Here is a 25,262-nt window from a genome sequence, read left to right as displayed (position 1 = left end):
GCACTGATAATGGATGTACTAAGCTTCTGAAAATGAAAATGTATGTGTATTATCCTTAACATTATAAAAGGAGACAGAAAATACATAAAATAATCAATAGCTAATTGGTAAACATTCCTCAGCAAACAGAGCAAGTCAATGAAGCAGAGATGTCCAGGATGCTTTTCCTCCATATTGATTTTTGCTATTTAGCATTAGCTGAAATTAGCCTCTATTGCTTTCATTTCAATTTTCAAGATCCTAGGGAACATTTTGGGTCACTTGAGGGTCCCATGATGTGCCGAGTCACCATGAAGGATGATAATAGAACTCACGTAGGTCAAGTGGTAAAGAAATCACCAGAGATATTTTGCTGCAGAGTCATCTTACTTGGTCCAGCCTCTGAAAGTGTTCTGGTCATTGAAGTTCCTATAATACAACCTGCCTTCAGAGTTATCACCATTAACTGTGATGATCTTAAAATAGTGATACCATAGGTCATCCTTTGACAATCTTAAGGAGCCTTAAAGTTACTTGCAGTGACAATCTTGATTTCCACGGTCATCTCTGTGAATTGGGAAGGTTGCCATAAAAGGCATTTGTATAACCATATTTGGCATAAAACCATATTTGGGAATGATAGCTAGCAATATCCATGCAATGAGTGGGATGAAGCTTTGTTTCATGTGTCTTACTGGGTTGTGCTCCCTGTGACTGGGAGGGCCGCCTCTAGGTGAGTGAAAACCTGTACTTGGTCAGCTCTGATAAATAGTATCTTTGTTTTCTGGTTGTCAGCTTTACTCACTTCAGAGAGGAAAGGTCTGTCTCCTTTACAAGCAGAAACAAAATCATCATACAATTATTCTCATTTAGCTATTATTTAGCATTAATTGGAACTTGGCATGCTGGGAAACTCGCTTCCTGGGGGAGAATTTTATTTTAGGCCCTCATAGACACTGTGTAATGTACACAGCACATTTGAAGCAGCAATTTATTAAAAGTTACAATATTTTCCCTAGAGAATAGATTTGTTATTCACCATTAGGACTAGGTCCAGTATTTATGGAATGTTCACAAATGATTAATTATGTTTCATTTACAAATAGCCCCTAACGGGAGACATTTTTATTATAAGTGCTATTCTAATGAATTGTCTGTCTTTATGAATTCATGTCTAAGACTGAAATAATTTCTTTTGCTTCCTTTCCCCAACTCTATACTTGAGCTTGCTGTTGCTTGTCATGTCTTTCCTCTTTCTTCTAACAGACTCATATGATCATCCCCTCAGTTGCCTAAGCTGGAAACCTTGGACATATCTGTGACTCTCACTCATCCTTCCATTCCATTTCCAACTGCTCACAATATTCAAATGGTTCCTTGTTGACTGTAGCATAAAAGCCAAATCTCCTTAATCTGATAAGCACGCATATTAAAATCCTGATAGCCTGAGCCACCATAGCATTCCAGGTACCTGCTCTTCATCAAGTGAACTATACTAGTTCTCACCATGAGATGATTTTCTTTATTTCTGTGCCTATCACCCTGTTCACGTTTTCTTTGCCCAGCATGCCCTTCTTTTTCTTTGTCTACTGAGTGAATGCTTGTCTGTTCAGAAGCCGGCTCAAGTGTCACCCAGACCTTTCACTCTCTTCCCCCTTGGCAGGATCAGTAACTCTCTCATTTCTTATAGAACTGAATGTATACTTTATATTCCTTATTTATATGTACATCTCACTCATGTTTAACAGTAAATATTTTAAAGCTTCGGTATGTTTTTAAAATTTTTTGTGTCTTTCAAGTATACCATGTTAATTTAGCACATGATAAATGCTTGGTGAAGGTTTCTGGGCTAAACTGAAAATCCTGTTAAAAGAAGTAACAGAGCGAAGTAATGCCTCAGTGTGTATTCCATGTAAATACTACTTTGTATTCAATGATGGAGATGAAATGGATACAGATGAAGGAGAAAGTCTGATAGTACATCATACACATCCCCAACAGAGTAAATAGACATAGAGACATAGCAGTTTAGAGCACAAAGGTGTATCGGAGGTTACTAATAACCAGAAAAATAATTGATTTTATTTCATTTGCTCTCTCCTTGCCCTGTAGCCTTGGCATTTTTCATGTCATTTGCCTTGAAAAGCAGCTACCACAGTGCCTAAACCATAGTAGATACACAATAAACATGTCTTGTATGAATGAATGAATGAATAAATGAATGGAGAAATGAAATTATTTCAGCTCTTTCATCTCACAGATAAGGAAAAGAGACTCAAGATACAAAGAATAGGAAAGCAGAAACAACCTCTTTTCAAGCTGCTACCATATGCCCTACACTAAGCCAGGTGCTTTCGCCTCAATTATTTAATTTTATCCAATGAAGAAAATTGTACAGCCGTTATGTGAGATAAAGAACTTGAAGCTCACAACCTGTGCCCTATGATCACAGAAATCGGTTGTAACTCTTGTTCTTATGCTGTCTAGCGTAGAATCTTTCCTTTGCCACCTGCTGGCATGATATTCATGGACAGAAATATAACTGATTGTTGGTTTTGGTGGGCAGGAATCTCTGATTTTTATAATCTGTATTGTTTAGATAGTAGCAGGTCAGTAAATATGGGGAGCTGGGATCTAGTGGCAAGATCACTAGAATTGAAGGCTGAAAACCAGAGTTCAGTTCCTATCTTGTTACCTTAGTTGGGGCGAGTCCTTTATTGTCTTGGAAACGTAGTTTTCTCATTTATAATGCAAGGCACATAATACCAACCTTGTGGAGTTCTATGGTGAACAGATGAATACTGACTATGAAAACACAGTTTGCCCACATAAAAAGAAGGTACTACTATTATGAAGCTTATGTCAGAATGAGAAAGTTTGTATAAAAAGGCTTTCTCAGCTGCACATTCGCTCTCTTTTGTTCCCTTTGTTACCGCTTTGTAATTTCACAGACATCCTAGCCTTCATTTGTGTAAACAGATGAGAACAGGATAAATAAGCATTTCTCCACTAATGTGATTTGTATACAATATATCAGATTAAATGAGCTTCTGCTTCTGATTTGTTTGAATTCACAATTCAACATAATTTAGTAATAGAGAAATAATAGTTAAAAAGACATCTGTTTCTTGTCATAAGCTTCTATTTTCATAAGAAAATCAAAAGAGTCCAAGAACAGGGAAAATAAGAAAACTAACATTACTGCACCATGGTAACTCTCTGGTGAGAAAAAGAAGCCACTGACAGTTTGTTTTGTTAATTATTGAAAATTCAACTTTTTAAATGTTCTGCATTAATGGCTGTTCTACACATACATTTAAAAATGAATCTGATCAAAAAAGATGTTGCATTTTTCAGTTTTATTAGTATTATCCTTTACCTCAAACAAGGTACAGAAAGGATCACTTGCCTTTGGTTGGTGACTTCATTTCTGACCTTTAACATCAATACTGCCTTATGATCATTTAACAAATTAGTTAAGACCTACACCTTTGCATTTTTATATAAATTTTTAAGTTAAAATAAATAAATCCACACAGTCAAAATAATAAGAGCAATTAAGACATATTTTCAATATATCCTTACGGTCTCTGATGGTCACACATTAGAGAGCACTGGGGTGTTAAGAATGAATAGGACCTGAAACTCATTGAATTCTGACCCTTTTCTTTCATAGTTTGGGAAATGAGGCTATGAGTGTCTGAAAAAAGGAGATAATGCTAGTTCTTGAGAACAAAGACAAAACAACAGCTCCAAGCTATCTTTTGAGTACTCTTCTTACTGTACTAGATCAGAATATAATCAATTTTTACAAGTATAAGTCAGTTCTCCTTTATCCAAATAATATCAGGGAAAAGGAGGGGGGCTTGCTCAACACTTACATTAGCTCTTTGGATGTGGATGCTGATGGAATGAAGATAAGTATCTGGGAGAAGACTAAATAAATTGGATAATAGGAAACCTCAATAGCTGGGAATAATTGGCTAAGTCTAATAAAAGGGAATTTAACAGAGAAAGAAATACAAAATCTGCATTTAACAATACAAAAACCTATGGCACAAGTTCATCGAGTGGGGCATATGGCTTAGCAGCAGAACATTTTTTTTTTTTTTCAAAAGTGGCTGTTTTTATAAGTCATGGAACACTACATCAAAAACTAATGATGTAATGCATGGTGATTAACATAACATAATAAAATTTTAAAAATGCAAAAAAAAGTGGCTGTTTTTAAAGAACTAAAAGTTTTCTTAGTTTACTCTTGTCTTCTTCCCAAAAGGAATTGAACTTTACCTAAAGTGATAGAAGTTTACACAGAACAATGAAGACCCTCAATACCGTCTACTTATCCACCTACAATTGAAATTATGGGTGTGGACACTGATAAACTGGGGCATGTAGAGGGGAAAGACCAGAATGTTAAGTTGACTCAGACCCAAGTATATTAGGAAAAGTTAAAGGTAGTTAGGTATGTCTCTCTGGAGAAGGGATAGACTGCATTTGCTGTTTTAGAGAAATAGGGGGGAATGAACATGTAGTTTGTGATGAAAGAGGCTGAATGATGGGGTGGAAAGAATTCAAGATATAGTATCAGAAAGCATGAGTCTGAACTTTTGTGCCATCATTTACAAATGGTGTGACCTAGGGAAAATCTCTAAGAAAATGCATATCAGGTTCTTGATCTGTAAGGTGAGAGTAGCAATATTTACAATGCAGGATGGTTATGAAAGTTAAACAACATAGGAAAAATACCTACAGTGCACTGCATGCAGTACTCAAAAGAAACTGACCTTTCCACCACTTTGTCAGCAGAGTCACGAGAGATTTTTATTAGATTTTTATTAGAGGAGTATCTTGTATAGGGGTTAAGTGGAGATAGGAAGGTTAGGTGTACAAGATCCCTGCCAATGCTGTGTGATATATTTATATGTTGATCACCAGCATTTTGTTGTACTTTATGCCAGGAAAGATTGTTCTTTAAAACATTCCTTATAGGTTATATTGCCTTCTAAAGTTGTAACAAGTTTCCATTACTATATCTTGCAAAATTGCTTACTTACCTATACAGTGCAGAAAGGGGCCTCTTGTTTCCAGGTTTTGGTCTGTACGGTTTGGGTTCTCCTGCCATATTGATATCTAAAAGCAAAAAATAATATAGCACTGATTAGGAAAAATGAATCCATATGAGAAAAATAAATCATGAGGTTTTCTTTTTCCTTTTGCCATTTGCCTCTACAAATGTTGTATGCCATTTATTTATTCAACGGTTATTTTTATTCAACCTACTCTAGCCCAGGCACTGTTTGAGCTGTGTCATGTACCAAACAGGTTAGCTCCATGCCCTCGAAAAACTTACTTTCTACTGGGGGAGAAATAGACAGCAAACAACAAACAAAATAAATAAGAAAAATATATAACATATTAGAAAGTGATAAGAACTATGAAAAAAGACTGTTGAATGAGGAAAGGAAATGAAGAATGTTTAGTAAAAATGAGAGAGAGAGGGGCGCCTGGGTGGCTCAATCGTTAAGCATCTGCCTTCAGCTCAGGTCATGATCCCAGGGTCCTGAGATCAAGCCCTGCATCGGGCTCCCTCCTCCGTGGGAAGCCTGCTTCTCCCTCTCCCACTCCCCCTGCTTGTGTTCCCTCTCTTGCTGTGTCCCTCTCTCTCTGTCAAATAAATAAATAAAATCTTTAAAAAAATGAGAGAGAGAGAGAGAATGAGATATCCTTCTAAACTGGATTTTTGGCAGGAATGTCTCAGTTTGCACAGACATCTGCATGGAATAGAGCTTTGGACATAAGAGGAATTATTAATTTCCCATGACAATATCTTTCCATCTATGTAGAAAAGGAATGTAGAAGGGTGGAATTGTAGAGCATACCAAATTTACTGAGGGAATAACACAATGCACTCAGCAACTAGAATGTGTAGTTAGAGTTCTGGGGTGGTCAGAAGAAGAGAGCACATCCTTGGCCTTCGTGAACTAAAACCATGATAAAGTGTCTAAGATAAGACAATAAGATACTTAAGTACACGACAAAAGAGTATTTACATATAGTTTACCAACTTCTGTCTTAAAGAAATGTGTAAAACTGTTAAGGGGTTAGAAAGTTGGGTGACAAAGGTTTGGAAAATTACATAAAAACCAAGATTTAATAAAGTTAAAATTTCTAAAACATGATAAAAAGGAAAATCTAAAAAAAAAGGCAAACTTCAAGAAAAGCTTTGAAAGAAGTGAGGGGCATTATTTTGACCGAAAAGAAAGGGAATGCTTCTCTTCCTTACAGTGGGCTAAATACCCTGGATTAGGGATGGATGAGCCACCCACCAGTGAAAACAACCAAAATTTCTACATAAAATTCAGCTGACCCTTGAACACTGGTGTGAACTGCACTGTCCATTTATATGCAGATTTTTTTCAATAAATACAGTATGGTGCTGTAAATGTATTTTATGATTTTCATAACATTTTCTTTTCTCTAGCTTACTTCTATTGTAAGAATACAGTATACAATACAGGTAACATACAAAATATGTTTACTGTTTCTTTTATTGGTATGGTTTCCAGTCAACAGTAGGCTATTAATAGCTGAGTTTTGGGGGAGTCAAACATTATATGTGAATTTTTAAAAAAGATTTATTTATTTATTTGAGAGAAAGAGAGAGAGAGAGAGAAGGAGTTGGGGAGGGGCAGAGGGAGAAGGAGAGAGAATCCCAAGCAGACTCCCTGCTGAGCGCAGAGCTCTACACGGGAGCTGGATCTCACGACCCTGAGATCTTGACCTGAGCCAAATCAAGAGTTGGCCGCTTAACCGACTTAGCCACCCAGGCATGCCCTATATGTGAATTTTTGACTGCACAAGGGGTCAGTAACACCCATGTTGTTCAAGGGTCAACTGTAGAATGTATCTCTTTTTCTACACCTGAGTGAAAGCAGGAACTCAGATGGAAGTGGAAGACTGACTCTACCTTGTTCCTTGAAGACATTTGTTGAAACCAGAACTTGAGCTTTAGCTTTCATGTCCTTGTGAACTAGAGGGGGCAGGAGAGAGTGCCCACATTAAAGAATATGAACCATATAATCACTAAATTCAACATCCATGTGTGTTAAAATCCTTAATTAGGAAGAGATGGAGACTTCCTCCTTCTGCCTAATAAAGGATAGCTACAAAAAAAGAATCTCTAGAAAATGTCATACTTAATAGTGAAACCATGGCCACAGTTTCTTTAGTATCAAATAATTTATTTTATTTATTTTAAAGTTTATTTATTTTTAAGTAATCTCTACACCCAATGGGGGCTCGAACTCATGTCCCTGAAATCAAGAGTTGCATGCTCTTCCGACTGAGCCAGCCCCTGATATCAATGAATTTAAAAGGACATTCACTATTACTAATTCTGTATAATGCTGTACTGGATTTCATAGTCAGTGAAGGAAGACAGGGAAACAGTATCAGAAATGGGAAGGAAGAAATGAAACTGTCATAATTGCTGATAATAAGTGGATCCACATAAACACTCCAAAGCATCCACGATTATTATAATCAATACAAGTTTAATAAATTTGTTGGGTTCAAAGCCAATGTACAAAAATCATCTCTACACAGCAATACACATTTTTAAAATATAATTCTAAAAGATGTAATTTATCTAGTATAAAAGTAAAGTACCTAGGGATAAATACATCATAACATTTTAAAGATGTTTATAACGAAAATTATAAAACTGTATTGGAAGATTTTAGTTACCTTACATAAATAGAGAAATTGGAAACCTTGATATAACAAACATTTTAATTCTTCCAAAGTTGATTTATTGATTCCATATAATTTCAATAAAATCACCAAACATTCTTTTCATGTCTCTGTGGAGTTGGATAAGTTGATTCTGAAATTTATATGATAGAGCAAAAGGTCAAAATAACCCTTGGAAAAAAACCCAAAGGTGGCAAAGTTGCCTTATCAAGATTTATTTTAAGCTGTAGTAATTAAGACTATAATAATGGTACAGCTAGAAAATGAACCACTACAACATAGTAGAGGACCTCCAAACTGACACACACAGATGTGGATGTCTGAATTAGGAAAGAGGTGGCATAGCTGATCAGTGAGTAAGGATAGGCTTCTGAAGTTGTAATAATTGGTTGCCAGTTAGTGCAAGGACAAATATGAAATCGGACCTCTACCTTACACTATACAGAAAAATTAGTTACTATTGGATTAAGAACCTAAATGTGAGAGTCAAAAATATATAACTTTTAGGAGGAATGTAGTAGAATATCTTTATGAGATCAGAATATGGAAGGGTAATCTGAAACCAGACATAAAAAGCACTAGCCTTAAAATGTAGGATTGATAAATTCTACTACTACATTGCAAAAAAATAAAAAGAATTTTTGCTCATCAAAAGTTACATAAAGACAATGAAAAGAAGGGCCACAAACTAGATGAAGAAATCCTTGAGAAAGGATTTCTTTCTGGAATATATAAAAAAAATCATTTCATAATAGGAAAAAGAGACAAACCACCAAATAGAAAATTGGGCAAAAAACATAGGAGAGGCACTTTACAGAAAGATGAATGCTGAATAAACACATGAAAAGACTCTCAAACTCACTAGTAATGGAGAACTCAATTTTAGTATATGTGCTGCCAAGCAAGCATAGTAATGGAGAATTCAAATTAAAACACTATGGGATACAATTGATACCCACTGAATTTACAACAATTTACAAAGTCTGACAATATCAAGAGTTGGTGAGGTTTGAGAGCAACTGGAATAGGTGTACATTGCAGGTATAAGCATAAATTGGTACAATTATTTTGGAAGATAATTTATATAGTATATAGTGAACTTAAAATGCCTATGACCCAGGAGGTATGTATGTACCTGAAGAAACTCTTGCATATGTGCACCACATGTTATATACAAGAATGTTCATTGCAGTACACTAAGATAGAAAAAATTTCTAGAAAAACACAAATATCCACTGATAGATAACTGGATAAACGAATTGTGATATATTTACAAAATGAAACACTATACAACAGGGGGGAAAGGGACAGAGACAGAGACAAGGAGAGAGACAGAGACAGAGACTTAGAGCCACAGGCAAAAACACTGAATCTCAGGAACATAACACTGACCAAAAAATGATATCATGGAAAGACACTGACAGAATGAATCCTTTTATGTTAATAAAAATATAAATTTAAACAAATATTGCATAGGAATCAAATACATGTAATAAAATAAAAGAAGAGCAAGCAGAGATAAACAATGAATTTAGAATGAAGGTTACCTTTAAAGGGCAGAAAAGAATGTGGAACTTGGGTAGGACATCTAGGAGACGTGAAAATTAATTATAATGTACTATTAAGTGTGCACGTGTAGTGGGAACATGAGTTTTTAATGATCATTCTTTATAACTCTAATATAGTATAAATTTTATTTTGTATATACTTAATAACTAATACAAGATTAAAAAAAATGGGAACAAAGATGGTAAGTTGTGAATTGATAAATATTCAGGTCAGGGGTAGTGAGTTTTGGTGCACAGGTGGTTTCAGCAAAGATTGTGAATGAGGAAATAGCAGGAAAGAAGAGCAGTTGGGTGGGATTATTGGATATGAGTAGATTAGTAGAGACCCCAATTAGAACTTTACATCTAATTTGACTGGGATATAATTTTGGGTTCCAAGTAGAGGACAGTTGTGAGAATGAATCATGAAGACAGTGACTCTTGTATGATTTGGGATAAGGCACAACCAAAGATCAAGGCTGTCTGAATCTTTCAGATGTGACAGAGTTGGAACAAAAAAGTGAGTGAAACAAAAGCAAATTTCTATTATTTTTATAAGGTTTGTAATGATGGTAGAGGACACATGTCCATGAAATATAATAAGACACAATGTGTGTGTCTCTAGCTCAGACTCCATGAGTCTCCACTATGAACTGAAAATGCATAACTATTCTCATAAATAAATAAAAAGCTTGAGACTTAAGTCTGTCAACACAAATACTGTAACACCTTTTTTAAAAAAAAAATATGGTCCTAGTGGTTCTGAAGATAAACTTAGGAGTCTGACAGCATACACATACAACAGAAAGCCTTTCATGAAAGGCTGTTAAACTCAGTATTTCCAGACATGGGCCTCTCTTCAAAAGTTTTAAAAAATGGAGAAAAAAATCTTTTGTTTCTTATAGACATAAGATAGTGCTTGAATGCATAATTTTCCTTTGAATTTATTAAAGGAAATACTTATATTTTATATATTTCATATTGCTATAGTGGAGATCATCCATAACTTGGTGCTAATGGACAGGGATTAGGGTGAAAGGGGTTGGATGTGGTCCAGGGAGGAGGGACAGAGGCCAGTGAGCTCAACTAGTCAGTGAACACGAAGTCTTGCCAAGCTCTGTATGAATGAGCATTTCCATTGTACTGAACTTTATAAATATAAAATTTAATTGTGTCTTCAGAACAACATGGTTTATTTGGAAGCCAAGGCTCAGGTTTTCATGTCTCAAGAGCTACTGGCCTTCAAAGGGACCATACAAATGGGGCAAATCACATCTGAACAGTAAACTCTGTGGTCAGTGCTGGAGAGATACCCTGAGGTTTCCTTCCCTGATTGTCGGGCACTGTGTAAGTTTCCCATAGGTAGGGCAAGAGAACAATGACCAAGGTTTACTTTTCGGCCCCTCTTATAAGATAGGGGCTTTGGAGTAAAACATTGAGATACAGGAAATAAAGTGTCATTTCTTAAATTCCCAAATTTGGAAACAGAATCATACCAAATACTAATATTTAGAAATCATGTACTGTCCTCAAGAAAGGCCGTGGGTTTAATCATTCTCAACAATTTTTTTTGAGATCATCCAAAAAATCCTAGTTAAATTCTTACTTGTTTTGCATAAGTACCTATAAATGTACCTATATATCAAGAAGGTGGACTCTATTATCTGAGTATTAGAATTACATTTTTGTAGAGAGAGTCAGGAAAGTTAGGTAAGTACCATTAAAAAGAAGTCTCTTAAAGTGTTTCTGTTTGGGTACAATATACATCATACCTGTGTGGGAGAATTTCCCCAACCCCTTTCTGGTCTTAGGGACAAAGCAGAAGGGAGCTAAACTTTTACCCACTGATAGGAGATGACTGGAGACAGCAGACTTCCGCAAGGAGGGAGGAGGAGGGGCATCTGCATTTTGTCCTTTGACATTGTGAGCCCTCAGTAAGGACCAACTAAGAGACTCATAGAACAGACCCCCTATCTGTTTTGAAGTTTTGATATTTCAAGTTAGCATGAAAAAAATAGGTTGAAAAAAATAAAAGTTTACTCCAAAATTATTCTTCTAAGATTAAACCTCAAAATCAAACAACTGAAAAATATCCTGTTGGTCCACTAACCATATCTGTTCACAGTAAACTACTTAAAAAATATATTTCGTGTTCTAAAAAATTTAATCAGTTTTCCTTTCTTCTTTATATCTAAGTTAAATAAGCGATGCCAATATACCATGACAGAAATAACTATAAAGTTAGAGAGCTGGAAAAAGTCAATGAGCTGAACCTATTCTGGTTTGAGGTAAATGAGATGAGGCAAACAGAGACAGGTACTGCTCCAAAGTGTCTTTCTCAGAAACGATATCCAACACACGTTAATGTATTTATTTGAATGATTCTCGTTAGCGTGTGACTGAGACAATGGTAACAGCATTCTATTAGTTCATGCTTTATAACTCTTGGGAAGATACCTCCAATTTGACACCCAAACACTGTGTGACTCCCTGTTGGCACCCCCATTTTATGATATGACATTGCTCCAATGGCACAGACTACTGAGTACTTGCCTTTGATTTTGGACTTTTGTCCTGCACAGTGTTGTTTATCCCATAGGTGTTCAATGAGTCAATGGTTTGATTAAATTCATACAGACCAGAAGGCACATCCTTGCCCAGGTTGTAGTGTGTCTAGCCAAACACATGTTGTTCAGCACATTTCCTAAAGTGGTATTTATTTAAACTGTTTTGGAAGATGTTCATAGGTATGTTGCCAAACAAATAAATCATGGTAAAATAAGTTCAGTAAAAATGCTATAATATATCTCTTTCTTGGATATTTATAATGCATATTAAAGGATAAGATTCTGGAAAAAAGAAACATTCAGTTGCGTTTAACTCATATGTTTATATATATATATCTATATGTATGAACAGAGTATGTTTTGGATGGCACACTTGGATGTGAACACCCAACAAAACAGTGTGCTCTCAGAACAGTGGTTTATGAGATACCCTGAAATATTTAGAAAAATAGTTTACATTTATTTCTTTGCCATGTTTCAATTTGGAATATCCTCATGCAAAAAGATAATTTAATCTCTTCAATTATATATTATTTACACTACAACAATCAACGGACACTTGCTACTTACCTCTACCACTAGTGATCCCTGCTGGTATCTGTTACTTCTACAGGAATTTCACCTTGATATCAAAGTGATGTCTAACTTATAGTATAATAAGGTATCCACATTATCAATATCATTTTTTACATGGAGAAAAAACCAAAAAGAAATATTTTTCAAAAAGAATTAGTTCAAAGTATTATCTTAATTCATGAGATTTGTTTGTTTTGTTTCCTTCCCCAGGTTTAAATAAAAGTTTAATTCAACCATGGCATAAAGACTTCCAGGAAAAGTCATTTGGAGCCTTTTATTGTTCACATTTAAAAGATTTAGGGATTCATTACTATTCCATTGAATAAAAATTCAGGAGATAAAGAAAATAGTCCGTTATGTTTGACAAGGGAATGCATGAACCCTACATTTCCCTAGTATAGCACCCTCCATTAAAGGGTGTTTGAGCATTTATTAGTTTAGACCCTCAGAACAATCCTGTGAACTAAGCAGAGCAGGAATCATTATTCCCACGTCATGTACACAGATGTTTGAGGAACTGAGAAACTAAAGGGCATTCATAATAATATCATTAGCTCAGTTCACTACAACTGTCTCTATTATTGAGCATGGCCCCTGTGCCAGGCACTGACTGATACCTGCTCCTGCCCTGAGAGAGAGGACTGAGAGTCAGCAACAGCCTCAAACTAGAGCTGCAAGACTCATGGTCTAGAACTTTGCCTACCCTCTCATTGCTCTTACCCAGATTTTGGATGTCACATTTGCTATGCCACTCAATTCTGGTCCGGCTGTGGAAAGTAGCATGTAAAGTAATATACTCTGAGTCTCCGGGAGTCTTGGCATCATGGGGGGGAGGATGTATGATTAAAAGAATGCTGTAAGGAGATCTGTCTGGTGGCAGTGGGGGAAATACATTCAACCCAGTTGATTGCTTGAGACGTCTTGGCCAGGTAGGTTCACAACACGGTGGTTTGATGGAGCTGCCCAGAAGTGCTTTTACTCTAAGGAAAAAAAAAAAAAAAAAACGCACCAGACTTGCAAATGCAAGCGGAGTCTACTGTGTGCTCTAAAATATGGACATTTGAAGTATTTTAAGCCTAAAGCTGAAAGTGGAGCTAATTTGGTACAAAAGTAAATGGCTTTCTAATCTTGTTGTTTCTCCCTTCATGGAATCAAAGCTAGTTTTAACACTTGAAATATGTCCTTAATAGTATGTTAAAATATTCACTGTTATGGGAATGAAACTGTAGTCTAATTTTACTGGGCAGTCACTGAATTGTGACCATTTTAATGAGCCTCTGGACCTGGTTTCATAAATTAGTTCTGACACAGCACTATGGCACGTTGGCCTCTGGTTATTAGAATGCTAATGCAAAGATCACTGGTTGGCCAGATTCCCATTTGTTACCAGAAAATGCTCTATGCTCCCAGGCTCTGTCTGCAAGGGCAAATAAAAGTGGAAGCTTGAACTTATTACTAATTACTTGGTGAGCCCCATCATGTGACTTATTTAGATTCAAATTGGTTTTTCCCCAATAGAAACTGCAGTGAAAAAAGTGGGCATGTATAGTTGATGCTCTTTTTTATTTACTGTCTATTGCTTTCAAAGGTTATATTAAGAAGAAAAAAAATGCCACAAATCATTCATTTTCATTGATCAAATAATTACTGAACCTACAGAATGTGCCAGGTACCGTGCTAAGTACTGGGTAAATGTATATGAACATGATGTTCTCTGGGATGCCACTGAGAGAGATGAACCTGCAGCTGATCACAGCTAATATGATAAACATCACAATCAAGATGACTAGTTCGTGCTTTGGGAACATGGTGGTCCACCCTCTATGGCTGAGGATGCTCTTAAGAGTCCATTCTTGGTACCTGATGTGGTTTCCTCCCAAGACACCGCTTATAACGTTAGCAGTCTCACAGAGTTACATCTATCAGCAAACTCTGCAAAAGCCGCTGCTCTATCCATTTAAGCAGTAGAGACCTGTTTTTGTCCTTTTGTTTATTTTGCTTTTCTCATCAAAACTCCCATTAGCTAATTGTTAAAATACTTTTGATTTTCCTGAAGCCTAAACGGCCATGAAACTTGAGGAAACTTTACGGCACTGGTGCATATTTACTCAATGTCTGGTTTAAAGTTATTTAACAGTGAATACAAACACATTGTCATACAGGTACAAAGCAATTTTTTAAATCAAATTTGAATTTATTTAATTCTTCAAACTTTCAACTTGTATCATTTTTTTCTCTATCACTTTATCTCTTATATTACCTTGGGTATATTTTTTGAAGAATGCTTTTCTATATTCTATGAACATCTCTAAGAATCTCTACAAAGGTAAAAATGAAGGATTGTATGTTTTATTAAGAGATAAAGCCTCCAGAAACCAAATGAATCAAATCTAAAATTTGGATAAATGTTCACCAGCAGCACCTTGAATTTGTTTAGGACCTTGCTTAACAAATTTACAAATATACTTAATGACTTATTGACATTAAGAGTAGAGATAACTGTTGTGGTAATTAAGACCAAAAACACCTGGTAGAAAAATAATCTTAGCCAAATATTCATTATCAGTGCATGGACTTAACAGTATTAGTTTCTTTGCATCCCAAGAGTTTATTTAGTTTCATACTTGAGGACAAAATATTCCTTAAGGAAAGTAAAATTCAAGCACAGAATCTGGATTAATAGTTTCCTCTTGAGAACTCTCAGATTTCCATCAGTGAAGTAAAGTAGATCCCAAGCTTTGGGTATTGTTTCCCTGTGTTCTCTTCCTTCTCTACTCTCTCTCTTTTCATATATGTACAGATAAATTTATTTTCTCAGGTCCTTTCTTTGATGACTTTGCATTCAGTATTTAAAACACCAAAGCTGCTATATTTAGAGTATTTTATACTTCATAAATGTAATGAAACACCAAAGCTAACGTTAGGTAGCTTAACGCATTTTATATTGAGATTAGCATACAACTCTGATCCTCAAGGTTTGGTTGGCAAACAGACAGCATCTGTATCCTGTTAGAATTGCAGAACAATGAATCAGACTACATTTTAACAAGACACCCAGGTAACTGCTATGCACATTCAAGTTTGAGAAGCAATGGAATCTAACATATTTAGCTTAAATCACTTCCTTTAATTATTGTTTAAGGATTTTACTTTTTTTTAAACTGCTTTGAAAAGGAAGTATCAAGAATTCTGAGCAGACGACAACACTCACGATCAGAGAAATGCAAATCAAAACCACAGTGAGATATCACCTCACCCCCTTCAGAATAGCTAACATCAACAACAACACAAGAAACAAGTGTTTGAACCCCTGTCCAATGTGGGTGGGAATGCAAACTGGTGCAGCCACTATGGAAAACAGTATGGAGGTTCTTCAAAAAATTAAAAATGAACCTACCCTAAGATCTAGTAATCACACTACTGGGTATTTACCCAAAGAATACAAAAACACTAGTTTGAAAGGATATATGCACCCCTATGTTTACTGCAGCATTATTTACAATAACTAAAATATGGAAGTAGCCCTAGTGCCATCGATAAGATGAATGGATAAAGAGGTGGTACACACACACACACACACACACACACACACACACACACACACACAACGGAATATTACTCAACCATAAAGAAGAATGAGATCTTATCATTTGCAACAACATGGATAGATCTAGAGAATATAATGCTAAGTGAAATAAGCCAGTCAGAGAGAGAGAAATACCATATGATTTCATTCATAATGGAATTTAAGAAACAAAACAAATGAACAAATGGAAAAAAAAAAAGAAACCAAAAAACAGATTCTTAACTCTAGAGAACAATTTGATGGTTACCAGAGGGGAGGTGGATGGGGGAATGGATGAAATAGGTGAAGGGGATTAAGAGTACACTTAATCCTGATGAGCACTGAGCAATACATGGAATTGTTGATTCACTGTATTGTACACCAGAAATTAATATAACACTGTATGATAACTACACTGGAGTTAAAAATTCTGAGCAGAAAAATAAAGCATTTAGGGAACAAACTTGAAAAATGCTTTTTTAAAGGCTTAGAATGGCCTAATGGTATCTTAATGTCATCTTTGATGATAATTATAGTTGCTCTTATTTGCATATCATTTAACATTTGATCACAGTTTCACGCATCTTAAAAAATTTTCACAATAATCTTGTGATATGGGTCTTATGGCAGATTCCCATTTATACAAATTGAAGTTGAGAAAGTATAAATTATTTGCACAAGATAACATAGCTAATAAGTAGTGGTGCCAAGACTCTGAGTTCAGGAGTTCTCACTCTAAATAAACATCATGTTTTATAGATGAAGTTTGACTTTTCAGTTAAAAAATAGATGTATCACTTGTCGCAAGGCTTATAAAATTTATTGGCAAATTACTAAAATATTTAATAATTTAAAAGATAATTTTTTCACAAAGTCTTCATGAACATATATAATGTAGAAAACCATTAAATTCAATCTTATTGTTAAAATTCCATGAGATAGCAAAACTTCAAAGAGCTCTGTGACAAAAATGTAAGCCTAGGAGAGCCAGAAATCAAGGAAATGCAAAGGATCTAACCTTCACCAAAAGCAGGAAAGAAACAGATTACCTGATATTTAAGAACAAAGCCAAGCTATGATAAAGACAAGAATACACAAGATTTAATCAGATAAGTATTCTTTTAGATAATGCCATGCAACAATATGTAGAGGACTTTAAAATGACTCCACCTGCATCCTCTCCTCTCTCTAGCCAGCCACATTCCCTCTTCACACCTCATACCCTACTCCACTCCCCAGCTTTTCCCCCTCCAGGTATACGGATCTCCTGTTCCTCAGGCAGTCCAGGTGTGTCCGTCTGCCTTTGGCATTAGCCACTTCCTCTATCCCAGCCTCCTCTCCCCCTACATAATTCCACGGCTAATTCCCCTAATCCCTTCAAATCTTTGCTCAAGTGTCACCTTCTCACCTCTTTAATGTGAGGCATTTCATTTCCCTACACTTCTCACACTGACAATCCCCGTTACTCTGCCTGAATTTTTGTTTTCCAAAGGATTTATCACTTCCTCATTCATGATACAATTTATTTATTCATTATGCCTATTGTTTATCTGTAGGTAATGCCCTACTCCCCATGCTAAATGTTGGCTCCGTGAAGCCAGGGATCTTTGTTTTGTTCACAAATATATTCAAAGCACCTAGACTATCTGGCAAATAGAGGAGTTAATAAGTGTTTGCTGAACACACGAATGACTTAATCAATGAATTAGTGACTGTTTTACCTGAACTTCAGGGGCTCAACATGGCTGTCAAAGGTAGAAAGTAGAGTCAAGAACAAGGTTATAGTTATAGTGACCATAAAGTGTAGTATCTACATGAGTCACTTTTGGGTGTGAATAGGGCATTAAAAATATTAAAATTACATAATTTTGAAAATTTATTTAATTGATCAACAAATTGGCTTATTACATCACTGGTTCTATAAAGAGAAGTAATCAAAAAGATTTTTAAAAATTCTTAATCTGTTTAAAATGAAGAAAAATTAAAACAAATTTAGGTTGATTATCTGAATATGAAATATAACATAAACTGACTAATTTTTCATGGTGCTTTGATCAGTTTATACTGTGTCACTTATATTTTTCTGTAAAATTTGTTTTCAGTTATCTTATTTTAAGTTTTTCATAAAATTTCACAAGTCTTCCTCAAAGTTGGACTTTGCCATTAATGGTTTTGACATTATTGACACTTTCAAATTATTCCACTCTGTAAATATAATATTTTTAATTGAGAAATACTTCTACAGGTGCTGAGGAAGATCAGCTCAGAACTATTGTAAGTGGAAAATATTCTTAATTCTATTTTTATGTCGATATGTGTAACTGTATTAGACCAAATATTTTATAGGTATTATCTTTTTACTTCCATTCACAGAGTACATTTCTTGACATTTTTATAAGATAAAAATTGTCAAAAAGTCTTAATATTCTTTTGAATGTCTTAGGAAAAGTAGATGTCATACAACCATTGGCATTCTCAATTTTTTTTTCTCTTTAAATTCAACTAGCCAATGTATAGTACATCATTAGCTTTTGATATAATGTACAATGATTCATTAGTTGCATATAACACTCAGTGCTCATCAGATCATGTGCCTTCCTTAATGCCCATCACCCAGTTAGCCCATCCCCCCTGCCTTCTGCAACCCTCAATTTGTTTCCTGGAGTCCAGACTCTCTCATGTTTGTCTCCCTCTCTTATTTCTTCCCATTCAGATTTCCCTCCCTTCCCCTGTGATCCTCTGTACTATTCCTTATGTTCCACATATGAGTGAAACCATATGATAACTGTTTTTCTCTGATTGACTTATTTCACTTAGCATAATCCCTTCCAGTTCCAACCTTGTTGATGCAAATGGTAGGTATTCATCCTTTCTGATGGCTGAGTAATATTCCACTGTATATATGGACCACATCTTCTCTATCCATTCGTCTGTTGAAGGGCATCTCGGCTCCTTCCACAGTTTGGCTATTGTGGACATTGCTGCTATGAACATTGGGGTTCATGTGCCCCTTCTTTTCACTACATTTGTATCTTCAGGGTAAATACCTAGTAGTTAAATTGCTGGGTAGTAGGGTAGCTCTATTTTCAACTTTTTGAGGAACCTCCATTCTGTTTTCCAGAGTGGCTGCACCAGCTTCCATCCCCACCAACAGTATAGGAGGGTTCCCCTTTCTCTGCATCCTCGCCAACATCTCTTGTTCCCTATCTTATTAATTTTAGCCATTATACTGGTGTAAGGTGGTATCACATTGTGGTTTTGATTTGTACTTCCCTGATGGCAAGTTTCAATTTCATTTCATTTTGGTACAAAATAAAACTCCCTAGTTATAAACAGGACTTTATAAAAAGTCAAAAGACTTTTCCTTCAAGTTGAGACACTTCAAAGCACTATAATAGAAAAATGAAAATTAAATCTTGTATATCTTTAGAGCTGTCACTGTGTAATTTGTTTACTCCATTCATTGCTTTTGTAAGAATTGTCTTCTCACTTAAGAGATTTGCTTTTAATAATCAAAATTCTTTACAAACTTCCAAATTTGAATCTTGCTGAACATGTTTTTTATAGATTTTATTTATTTGTTTTTTAAGATTAAAAAAATTTTATTTATTTGACAGAAAGGGAGAGAGGGAACACAAGCAGGGGAAGTGGGAGAGGGAGGAGAAGGCTCCCCAATGAGCAGGGAGCCTGATGTGGGGCTCGATCCCAGGACTATCAGATTCATCACCAAAATTTCTGTTCTGTTTCCTGACTCTATAAACATAAAAATATATATAAAATGTGATACTTACAGGTCAGTTTGTATAAACTAGTAGAATATCATAGCTTGTTTGATGCAATTATGAATTATTTATATGCCATAACAGTTCAAAGTACATTTCTGCCCCACAGCTTTCATAATTTGCTTAGAATGTTATTTTTTACCATGTTGTAGTCTACTCAAATTTGTATTCATGTTATCACTGTAAAAATCATATAATTTTACTTTTAATGTTGAATTTTTAAACTAAATTTGCAATACCATTCACAAATAATGTCACCAATTTCATAGTTTTCATTTAATAGTAAAAAATAGGATTTTAATCTTAAAATAAACATTTAAGGACACAAATAAGTTAGCCTCGGGCCCATTAAAAATTGATGAACAAAATAATTAATCATTGTTATTAAAAGGCTTTCAGAATAATTATTATAGAGAAATTGCCCATAAGGTGGGAAGCCAGGACAATGTGATTTTCAAAAAGAATTGTTTCTTGGGTGCCTGGGTGGCTCAGATGGTTAAGCGTCTGCCTTTGGCTCAGGTCATGATCCCAGGGTCCTGGGATTGAGTCCCGCATCGGGCTCCCTGCTCCTTGGGAGCCTGCTTCTCCCTTGGGTTCTCTCTCTCTCTTCCTCTGTCTCTCATGAATAAATAAATAAAATCTTTAAAAAAAAACAAAAAGAATTGTTTCTTTCTGAAATTTTTTTATTTTTTATTGAGATGTAATTGATGTATAGAATTACAACGATTTAACATATGCATATATATGAAATGATCATCAAAATAAGTCTAGTTAACATTCTTCCCATCACCACACAGTTACAATTTTTTTTCTTGAGAACTTTTAAGATTTACTCTCTTAACAATGTTCAAATATACAATATAGTACTATTATCTCTAATTGCCATGCTGTATATTACATGCCCATGACATATTTTTTTATAATTAAAAGTTTGTACCTTTGACTACCTTCACCCATTTCACCTGCCCTCCACCCTATCTTGCCTCTGGCAACCACCAATCTGTTTTCTTTACCTATGAGCTCGGTTGTTGATTTTTTTTTCTTAGATCCCACATATAAGTGATATCATACAGTATGTCTTTCTCTGTCTGACTTATTTCACTAAATATAATGCCCTCAAATTCCATCCATGTTATTAACAAATAACAGGATTTCCTTCCTTTTTTATGGATAAAAAATATTCATGTATATACACATATACAATGGTATACATACATATATCTAAATCTATATCTATTTCTCTATCTATCCCACATTTTCTTTATCTATTCATCCACTGATGGGCACTTAGTTTGTTTCCATATTTTGGTTACTATAAAAAAAATGCTACAGTAGACATGGAGATGCAGATATGTTTTCGAGTTAGTGTTTTTGTTTCCTTTGGATAAATACCCAGAAGTAGATCTCCTGAATGATATTTTCAATTTTTTCCTCAAAAGGAATTCTTGATGTCTAGGTTAGGTACCTGGCTCAAGGGAAGGCCTAAAATATGACTTTAATTAGTGATTTATAGACATTAAAAGAAAACATTAATATCACAGATACATATATTTTATAAAAATATACTAGACTTTTTTCTGAACTATACATTTCTGAACTATAAACTAATCTGCACAGTATCTATGCAATATCAATACTGCTTTCCCCATTTATAGAGAGTAAAACTTTAGGCAAGAGAGATGAGTAAGTTGCATAAGGTCATGCACCCAGTATTCTGGCTGAACCCATGTTCAAACTAGATTCTTTGTGACTCCAGAGGTACATTCCTCAAACTACCCAATTACCTGCTCCTGCTTTAAGGGTAGAAATTCTATCCTATTGCTTTTGGCAACCACAAATGCCTGAGCAAAAGAAAGATTGGGATGTTTGTCTCCATTGGATATTGAATGACTATTGCAGGCAGTTTGCTACTTGGGTTAGTGCTTATTAGCTTTTGATGAATATTCTGAAGAGACAGGATCTTCAATGTGTTGTATTTGGGCAAAAGGCAGATCCTAGGAACATTATTTAATAGTGACTGATTACTAAGGTAGTTTAGAAAATATGTCCACAAATTCTTTCATACATGTAATAGGCAGAACTATAGTGCCCTCCGAAGACATGCAGAGCCTAATTCCCAGAACCTGTGAATATGTTACATTATATGACAAAGATGAAATAAGCTGATTTTAAAATAGGAAGACTATTCAAGGTTATCCGGGTGGGCCCAGTGTAATCACAATGGTCCTTAAATTTGGAAGAGGTAGGAAGGAGAGAAGGTCAGAGTGATGTAATGTGAAAAGGACTCAGCTCATCAGTGTTGGCTTTAGAGATGGAAGAAGGTAGCCATGAGCAAAGGAATGTGGGAAGCCTTTAAACCTAGGAAAAGCAAAGAAACAAATTCTCCCTCAGAGTCTACAGAAAGGAACACTGCTCAGCTGACCCCTGTAATTTTACCCAGTGAGACCTATGCTGGACTTCTGACCTACAGAACTCTAAGATACTAAATTTGTATTATTTTAATCCACTAAGTTTATGGTAATTTGTTACAGCAGCAATAGAAAACTAATACAATACCTTTGCCTTCAAGAAGTAGAATATAATTCACCTCTGTCTGGGTGTGGGCTGAAGTTGCTTCTAATCAATAGAATGTGTGACTCACTTCTGATGAATAGAATGTGGCAGGAAATGGCATATCACTTCCTATATTAGGTTATAAAAAGACTGCGTCTTCTACTTTGGGTACACTCTCTCTTTCTCTGGGATTTCTTCCTCATTCTGAGGGAGTAGATTCCATGTCATCAGGCACTCTGTGGAGAGGCCACATGGTGAAGAGCCAAACCCTGCCAGCCACTACATGGGTGAAGTTGGAAGAATATCCTTACCTAGTCAAACCTTTAGATGGTTGTAGCTCTAACTAAAACTTTGATGGCAGTCTTGTGAGAGACTCTAAACTAGAACCACACAAGTAAGCTATGCTAAGATTTCCTGACCCACAGAAAGGGTAAAATAATAAATGTTTGTTATTTTAGACTACGAGACTTTGGGATAATGAGGGTATGTGCTATGGTGAGTGCTGTGAATTGTGCAAGACTGTTGAATCACAGATCTGTACCTCTGAAACAAATAGTACATTATATGTTAAGAAAAAAAAAGAAGATAGCAGGAGGGGAAGAATGAAGGGGAGTAAATCGGAGGGGGAGACGAACCATGAGAGACGATGGACTCTGAAAACAAACTGAGGGTTCTAGAGGGGAGGGGGTGGGGGGATGGGTTAGCCTGGTGATGGGTATTAAAGAGGGCACGTTCTGCGTAGAGCACTGGGTGTTATGCACAATGAATCATGGAACACTACATCAAAAATTAATGATGTAATGTATGGTGATTAACATAACAATAAAAAAATTTTAAGAAAAAAAGAGAAAAAAAAGAACAGTGCCTGGAACACAGTAGGCTCTCAATAAATATTGTTGAACAACAACAACAAAAAACTAATATCATTACTCTAAAGTTTGTATTTACCTATCAAAAGAGAAAAAATAAACAGAAAAGGAAAAAAAATACTAATTAGGTGAATGTGGCTCCATTTCTCCAAGTAAACTCTAATATGAATGTGTATATTTCATCAAAAAGTTGTGAGAAAGTCAATATTTTTAGTGTGACAATGTGAACATACAAAACTGGCATTTTTATGAATATAATTTAGTCAACTTTCATTCAGATTATAAATGAAATTAAAACCTCAATGTTGAGAATAAAATTTCTCAAAACACACAATTTTACTAAGAATAAAATTTTTACATATATTTTAGCGGATTAGGGCTGTTAAAACTACTGTGATCAACAAAGGCAATTAACCTCTAATTTTTTCCCCTGTTCTATTTTGCTTTTCCCTTGTAGTCTAAACTTAATGGAACAAAGCATGCCATAAACTGAGGCTAATTAATGGGTTTTCTTACATTGCTATATAGAAATATTCTCTAGACTGCAATTTACAAAGTTTAATAACTTCCATCCAAATATGTGTATATATATATCCATTAAACAAAAAATAACCATTTACTTCATGATACTTTTATATTTAATTTCAAATTGAATATGATTATTGAAATAGAACATCATTTTTTTCCCCTCTATGAGTGTAATTTGTCTTGGCTAACCAAATACATATGCTAGCCATGCGAGGCTTACTACATGACAAGTAACCAAGTTCTCTCTCCATCCTCTTTTTTAATTTTGCTAACATTCAGATAACAAATTTGGTACTCTCAGCTTCTTTTAAAAGGAAGTGTTAGTTAATCAAATCCATTGCTCCTGCATTGCTAAAATACAATTCCCCAAATCCAGCTTAAATATTGACTAGTATATAAATCATCTCTATGTATGAATATAAAAGAGATACACAGATTGCACCCTAGGGATTTTTTTTTCATAAGGTTGAACGAATTTCCTTATTTAAATGTTACAGTAAGGAAAATAGTATTTTTAAATAAATCAGTGTCCGTTATTTTCTCTGTGAAATCTGAACTAGTTTTACCTTTTGAAACTAATTCCTAAGGAAATTTCTAGTGGATAGAGATTATGTACTTTTATTTTGTAATGGCCTCTACTGTTACAGTAATATTTGATACCACATCTGATCTGAATTTAATTACCAGTGTATCATCTAATAATCATGCTATTAAAAATATTCCTAAATTTTACTCAGATTCATCAATAACAAATTGGGGTCTATATTTCTACCTAGAGGCTCTAGAAGCCCTTTCCTGCTTGATTTAAGTTCTTCTTGTTAATCAATACATATATTATCATTGCTTAATTAAGAGGGGACAAGATATAGCACCACAGGAAATTTCAAATAAGAATGGTTGAATTCAAAAACAAATGAACAAAGGAAAAAAAAAAAGAGAGAGAGAGAGAGGGAAGCAAACCAAGAAACAGGCTCTTAACTAATAGAGGGGAAGTGGTGGAGGAATAGGGGATGGGGATTAAGGAGGGCACTTGTGATGAGCACAGGTGTTATATGGAAGTACTGAATCACTATATTGTACACTTGAAACTAATATTATGCTGTATGTCAACTAACTGGGATTTAAATAAAAACTTAAAAAAAGGAATAGTTGAGTTCACATTCATTGTCCTTAAATCAAGGAAGAAACTGTTAAAGAGGAAAAATAATTTCTGTACATCTTAAAAAGAGAACAATAATTGTGATTTTATTCACAAGGTAATCAAAATATGCTTCATTACATAAAGGAAAATGTGCTTGCCTACAAATCAATTAGTTCTGCTAATGAAAAAACACAACAGCCTTTTAAAATGTATCTTTTCTAATGTCTTTGCCTCACATATGAAGCTTAGATAAGAAATCACAAGAAAGCATCATCAGCAATATGAATATTAAAATGTGAATATAACTAATTATGCACAACTACTTCTCTCCTCAGGCTGGGGCTTGAGGATCAGCAGGTGACACTGTAGAAATTATTATGTTAATAATCCAGTTGTTGGG

General features: G+C 35.0%; 1 protein-coding gene across 10 annotated transcripts in view; it reads right to left on the bottom strand.

The window, feature by feature from the left end:
* RALYL (RALY RNA binding protein like) overlaps positions 1 to 25,262 on the bottom strand; it is a 685,749-nt gene that overhangs the window by 128,429 nt on the left and 532,058 nt on the right. For all 10 annotated transcript variants that reach the window (XM_027580147.2, XM_027580090.2, XM_027580099.1 and 7 more), the window contains one exon: positions 5,037 to 5,112. In XM_027580147.2, the coding sequence (XP_027435948.1) occupies positions 5,037 to 5,112 (76 nt within the window). The remainder of the gene's footprint in view (positions 1 to 5,036; positions 5,113 to 25,262) is intronic.

The sequence above is a fragment of the Zalophus californianus genome, chromosome 4 (assembly GCF_009762305.2).
Source record: "Zalophus californianus isolate mZalCal1 chromosome 4, mZalCal1.pri.v2, whole genome shotgun sequence".
NCBI lineage: Eukaryota > Metazoa > Chordata > Mammalia > Carnivora > Otariidae > Zalophus > Zalophus californianus.
This window is presented reverse-complemented; position numbering and strand designations above follow the sequence as displayed.